The sequence below is a fragment of the Rhinichthys klamathensis genome, unplaced genomic scaffold (assembly GCF_029890125.1).
Source record: "Rhinichthys klamathensis goyatoka isolate OS25496 unplaced genomic scaffold, OSU_Roscu_1.1 h1tg000133l_1, whole genome shotgun sequence".
NCBI classification, from domain to species: Eukaryota; Metazoa; Chordata; class Actinopteri; order Cypriniformes; family Leuciscidae; genus Rhinichthys; species Rhinichthys klamathensis.
Genome location: NW_026606668.1, coordinates 5,238,273 through 5,244,272, shown reverse-complemented (window position 1 = coordinate 5,244,272; position 6,000 = coordinate 5,238,273). Strand labels below are relative to the sequence as shown.

The window sequence follows — 6,000 nt, the reverse complement described above, 5'->3', positions numbered from 1 at the left end:
ATGTAACAATTCCTTTCTATGTTGAAGGATGAGAGAACTAATCAAAATATAAAGAGGACTCTCAGAAAATATGTTAATCAGCACCATGATGATTGGGACATCCACTTACAGGCCATAGTTTATGGAATAAACACTGCAAAACAGGTTATTATTCAAAATGACTAGATAACATATGTTGCATACATGTTTTAAGAGTTTTATTTTGTGATTTGATGCAAAACATTTTGTTTCAAATTAGAGATCCACCAAGTACAGCCCGTACTTTTTAATGTACAATAGGCACCCCCGTCTACCACAGGCATTAAATGTCTGTGAGACAGACGCTGCCTTTGAATTGGCGGACCCAGAGGAGGAGCTGGAGCTAAAACTAGCTGGAGTCAAGGCCCTCAATGAAACGGTTTGTTCAGAGTTGTGTGAATGGCATGTTCAATTTGAATAAGAATGTTCGCATAGTAATATATTCTTATCTTTAAGGTACGGAAAAACATTGAAAAGGCACAGGGGAAACAAAAAAAGGCTTTTGAGGCAAAGAAAAGGAAAGGGGTTCGCCAGTGCTCAGTTAAGGCAGGGGACGAGGTCCTAATTGGGGAGCCCAAAAAGAAGGTGAAGAAGGGAAATTGTTTACAGGATCTCCACCAAGGGCCATTCACCCTCACATCCCTGACAGAGAAGGGTGTGGCAAGTGTGGCTATGTTAGGAAAAATACAGAAAATGAATGTTGCACAGCTAAGGCCCTACTTTCGGCCACAAGGTATTGTAATAATCCTACTTGGTGACATAGCAAATATAAACATGACACTTGGCAATGCTGATTACTATTTACTTTCCTGTTGTGTAGATCATAGCCATGAATCGGAGGGCAGCCAAAACAATGCAGAAGACATTGGACTGGTGGACCACCAGTATGCCAATAAAGGTCCACTGTGGCACAAGAGGTTGTGTCCTCAACAAGAACAAGTGGTGAGTGCCAAACTAAACTGGATAGTTCACATGCACAGCTTGTTGGTGTGCTTTAAATAATAAATGCATGATTGCTTATTCCTAACAGGGATATTTTTTATTTCTAGCTGACCTATGTGCTGGATAGAACACGTCCAGCAAAAGAAATTGTTGTTCTGGATGGCCCAGTTTGTCTTCAAAGGGAAGACTTTTGGAGCCTGGGGCTAGATGAACAGGTGGAGAGCAGTGTAAGTGGATATTGCTGTAAAGAGTTTGGATGGTTCTAATGCCTTTATTGTAATTATGCAAAACATTCTGTGCTTTCAGATTGGGAATGCGTGCTTCAGGCTGGTAGAGGAGGCAGGCAGGAGACATGTATGTATTTGTATTTACCTTGATGACTTACACATAAGTTTGTGCAAAAGTGAGTGCACCTCTCACATTTTTACTACTCACTTTTGTGAGATGTATGTATATGAAATGCAGACATACAATTTTATTCAGGGAATGGATGTCCACATTGCTGACCTATTTGAAGTCCCTAAATGGAAACTAAGCGAACCTAGTTTGCCGGTAAGTTGTATAATGTGTTGATAAGTCCCGCAGATACACCTCTTTAAGTGAAGATTATGTCCAAGGAGATCTGAACATAGTTTTTTTTTCATAGGACAATGTGGAATCTAAAGATATCATCATTTTGCCAGCATGGTCTAGGGGGTCACAAACAGCAAGCCACTACATGCTTTGTGTACAGTTACATTGTTTTTTAGTTTTTCCTCTATTTTTAAACCAGTTGGTGCCCCTATAGCTGACATTAATAGGGTATGTTCTTCACAGGTGTTATTAGTTGCTAAGAAGGAGGCTATTTTTCTGGACTCATTATGTCCAAATGGGTTTGGAGATGAGAAATACCGAACCATATTTAGGTTTGAAATGCATAAGCAGAGGACATTAGCAAGGTTTGACCTGTGACCGATTAAGGCTAACAAAGAACATAAAGTGCATGTAGTTACGTGCTACTATGGGAATTAAAGTTAATACATGATAGGGGGTGTTTTCTACTTTTTTTTTCATCCAGTTAAGCCTGAACAGCACTCTGAAAATCTTCAATCTGATGACATTGTGTAACAGCCTTAACAAATACAGATCAAACTGAGTGAAATGGACTGATATCCTGTTCAGGCAAAGCCTTGTTCTCTGGCTTTAGGTTTGATTAAAAGCCTTGTTCTCTGGCTTTAGGATTGAGTAAAAGCCTTGTTCTCTGGCTTTAGGATTGAGTAAAAACCTTGTTCTCTGGCTTTAGGTTTGATTAAAAGCCTTGTTCTTTGGCTTTAGGATTGAGTAAAAGCCTTGTTCTCTGGCTTTAGGTTTGATTAAAAGCCTTGTTCTTTGGCTTTAGGATTGAGTAAAAGCCTTGTTCTCTGGCTTTAGGATTGAGTAAAAGCCTTGTTCTCTGGCTTTAGGATTGAGTAAAAGCCTTGTTCTCTGGCTTTAGGATTGAGTAAAAGCCTTGTTCTCTGGCTTTAGGATTGAGTAAAAGCCTTGTTCTCTGGCTTTAGGATTGAGTAAAAGCCTTGTTCTCTGGCTTTAGGATTGAGTAAAAACCTTGTTCTCTGGCTTTAGGATTGAGTAAAAGCCTTGTTCTCTGGCTTTAGGATTAAGGAAAAAACCTTGTTCTATGGATTCAGTTTTGCATAATGTTTTTCCAGACAACTTGCAGGAGCAGTGGCTAATGGACCGTGGGTGGAGAAGACGGGCAAAGATTTTGATGTAACTTTACTTACTATGTAAATTTGCCATTTCATTTTGCTCAGCGGACACTATATATGGTTGTCAACATTACATCTGAGTAACTGTATATTACTTTTCAGCCATTTCCAGTTCAGTCAGATGGACAGAGCTGTGGGATATTCATGCTTATGGTAAACTTATACAATTTCTACTCAATTTTTCCTGTTTGTCCTAAATCTCCATAGTAATTATTTTTCTCTTTAACAGTATGCCCTCTGCATCTGTACTGGTGCCATGTTTCACTTTTTGGATGTAAGTTGTAATTCATGGAATGTATATGTATCAAAGAATGTTAAAAAACAAACAATGCAAGACTCCAATATTACATGTGTATTACAGACTGACATACCATCTATTCGGAAGTGGTGGTGTCTCCAGATTCTGGAGAAATTCTCGATCGCAAGGTAGGGCATATATTTCAAGCAGTAAAACATTGGTCTGCTTTACAATTATGCTACATTAAAAGTACCATACTTTTGAATAGGCATGGGCAGAACTTCGGGCAGCGCTTTGCCTTCTGGACAGAGGAGGCAGAACAGCTGATGGCAGGCACCCTACCACCTATTTATAGGATTTCTCGACCCCAAATAGTCAAGGTATGGCCAAACTAACCAGACAACCATTTTCACGTACGCATTCTAAATGTTAAATTAACACCGGTAACACCGACTACCGTAGCAAGCCAAGTTACTACCCGAACCCCGAAGTTCCGTAGTGCCAGTAAAAGCGATACAGACCCCGTCAGGCAATGGCAGAAGTGCCTTTCACCCTGTTATGACTTGATGAACCACTGATAAGATTTTGGAAACATTATTTTAAGGTAAAAATGTTACATAGTGTTGCTTTAAGTATTGTGTTTACATGAGGTAAAATATAATTGCAATATTGCTAAAATCCCATTATAATCGCATTATGAGGGTGCATGTAAACGTTGTCAATCTTTCACCCTTAGTTACATTGCAGCCATCTCCAAGAGACATTTGTTAATTTTTTTGCTGAAAAGATGTCTTTAGGCCCCGTTTGAAAGACCAAAACATTTTATGTTGTAGTCTTAATTTATGGTATTTTACTTTATCATAGGAGGAACAGGTAGAAGTGGAGGAGCTGCCCCTCACATTGAAACATATGTACCAGGCAGAATACATCGTGAGGAACAGTATTGGGCTTTTCACTGGCCAGGTGCAAGAACCATCATACATGTTGATGGATCATGATGACCAAATGAAAGCGTGGAGGGTGCTGATGGAGTCGAGGAAGTGCTATGCCATGGAGCCTTTCACGTTCATTTTTGAAAACATTCAGGACATGGAAACCTTCATGATTATTTGCAAAGACACCCTCAACCTGAGAGTAAATGCTGGAGTTGGGGTGCACAGTCACCCCTATACATTTTGTTAGTGTGTGTGTGTGTGTGTGTGTGTGTGTGTGTGTGTGTGTGTTACAGCGGAAAGAGTGTTCGTTTAAATGAACAGAGCTGTTACAGCGGAAAGAGTGTTCGTCTGAAGTGGACTGAGAGCTGTTACAGCGGAAAGAGTGTTCGTCTGAAGTGACTGAGCTGTTACAGCGGAAAGAGTGTTCGTCTGTAGTGGACTGAGAGCTGTTACAGCGGAAAGAGTGTTCGTCTGAAGTGGACTGAGAGCTGTTACAGCGGAAAGAGTGTTCGTCTGAAGTGGACTGAGAGCTGTTACAGCGGAAAGAGTGTTCGTCTGAAGTGGACTGAGAGCTGTTACAGCGGAAAGAGTGTTCGTCTGAAGTGGACTGAGAGCTGTTACAGCGGAAAGAGTGTTCGTCTGAAGTGGACTGAGAGCTGTTACAGCGGAAAGAGTGTTCGTCTGAAGTGGACTGAGCTGTTACAGCGGAAAGAGTGTTCGTCTGAAGTGACTGAGCTGTTACAGCGGAAAGAGTGTTCGTCTGAAGTGGACTGAGAGCTGTTACAGCGGAAAGAGTGTTCGTCTGAAGTGGACTGAGAGCTGTTACAGCGGAAAGAGTGTTCGTCTGAAGTGGACTGAGCTGTTACAGCGGAAAGAGTGTTCGTCTGAAGTGGACTGAGCTGTTACAGCGGAAAGAGTGTTCGTCTGTAGTGACTGAGAGCTGTTACAGCGGAAAGAGTGTTCGTCTGAAGTGACTGAGAGCTGTTACAGCGGAAAGAGTGTTCGTCTGAAGTGGACTGAGAGCTGTTACAGCGGAAAGAGTGTTCGTCTGAAGTGGACTGAGCTGTTACAGCGGAAAGAGTGTTCGTCTGAAGTGGACTGAGCTGTTACAGCGGAAAGAGTGTTCGTCTGAAGTGGACTGAGAGCTGTTACAGCGGAAAGAGTGTTCGTCTGAAGTGGACTGAGAGCTGTTACAGCGGAAAGAGTGTTCGTCTGAAGTGGACTGAGAGCTGTTACAGCGGAAAGAGTGTTCGTCTGAAGTGGACTGAGCTGTTACAGCGGAAAGAGTGTTCGTCTGAAGTGACTGAGCTGTTACAGCGGAAAGAGTGTTCGTCTGAAGTGGACTGAGCTGTTACAGCGGAAAGAGTGTTCGTCTGAAGTGACTGAGCTGTTACAGCGGAAAGAGTGTTCGTCTGAAGTGGACTGAGAGCTGTTACAGCGGAAAGAGTGTTCGTCTGAAGTGGACTGAGCTGTTACAGCGGAAAGAGTGTTCGTCTGAAGTGGACTGAGCTGTTACAGCGGAAAGAGTGTTCGTCTGAAGTGACTGAGCTGTTACAGCGGAAAGAGTGTTCGTCTGAAGTGGACTGAGAGCTGTTACAGCGGAAAGAGTGTTCGTCTGAAGTGACTGAGCTGTTACAGCGGAAAGAGTGTTCGTCTGAAGTGGACTGAGAGCTGTTAAAGTGTGTGTGTGTGTGTGTGTGTGTGTGTGTGTGTGTGTGTGTGTGTGTGTGTGTGTGTGTGTGTGTGTGTGTGTGTGTGTGTGTGTGTGTGTGTGTGTGTGTGTGTGTGTGTGTGTGTGTGTGTGTGTGTGTGTGTGTGTGTGTGTGTGTGTGTGTGTGTGTGTGTGTGTGTGTGTGTGTGTGTGTGTGTGTGTGTGTGTGTGTGTGTGTGTGTGTGTGTGTGTGTGTGTGTGTGTGTGTGTGTGTGTGTGTGTGTGTGTGTGTGTGTGTGTGTGTGTGTGTGTGTGTGTGTGTGTGTGTGTGTGTGTGTGTGTGTGTGTGTGTGTGTGTGTGTGTGTGTGTGTGTGTGTGTGTGTGTGTGTGTGTGTGTGTATAAAGATAAATAAAGATACTCAAAAAGTGTACTTTACTACTGTCCACCACTGGTCCCATGTCACTTC

At 42.5% G+C, this 6,000-nt stretch overlaps 1 protein-coding gene across 4 annotated transcripts; it reads left to right on the top strand.

Moving 5' to 3' along the window:
• The first annotated feature begins 1,085 nt into the window (after positions 1-1,085).
• Positions 1,086-4,133, top strand: LOC130089468 (uncharacterized). 4 transcript variants are annotated; one of them, XM_056256768.1, is made up of 9 exons: positions 1,092-1,187; positions 1,267-1,314; positions 1,444-1,512; positions 2,649-2,709; positions 2,811-2,861; positions 2,938-2,982; positions 3,070-3,134; positions 3,215-3,326; positions 3,811-4,133. In XM_056256768.1, the coding sequence occupies exons 5-9, from the start codon at positions 2,853-2,855 to the stop codon at positions 4,126-4,128; spliced, it is 549 nt and encodes a 182-aa protein (XP_056112743.1). In that variant the 5' UTR covers positions 1,092-1,187; positions 1,267-1,314; positions 1,444-1,512; positions 2,649-2,709; positions 2,811-2,852; the 3' UTR covers positions 4,129-4,133. The 4 variants fall into 4 exon arrangements, with proteins under 4 accessions (XP_056112742.1, XP_056112743.1, XP_056112744.1 ...); XM_056256769.1 differs by lacking the exon at positions 1,444-1,512; XM_056256770.1 differs by lacking the exon at positions 1,092-1,187 and having other exon boundaries at positions 1,198-1,314.
• The last annotated feature ends 1,867 nt before the right edge of the window (positions 4,134-6,000 follow it).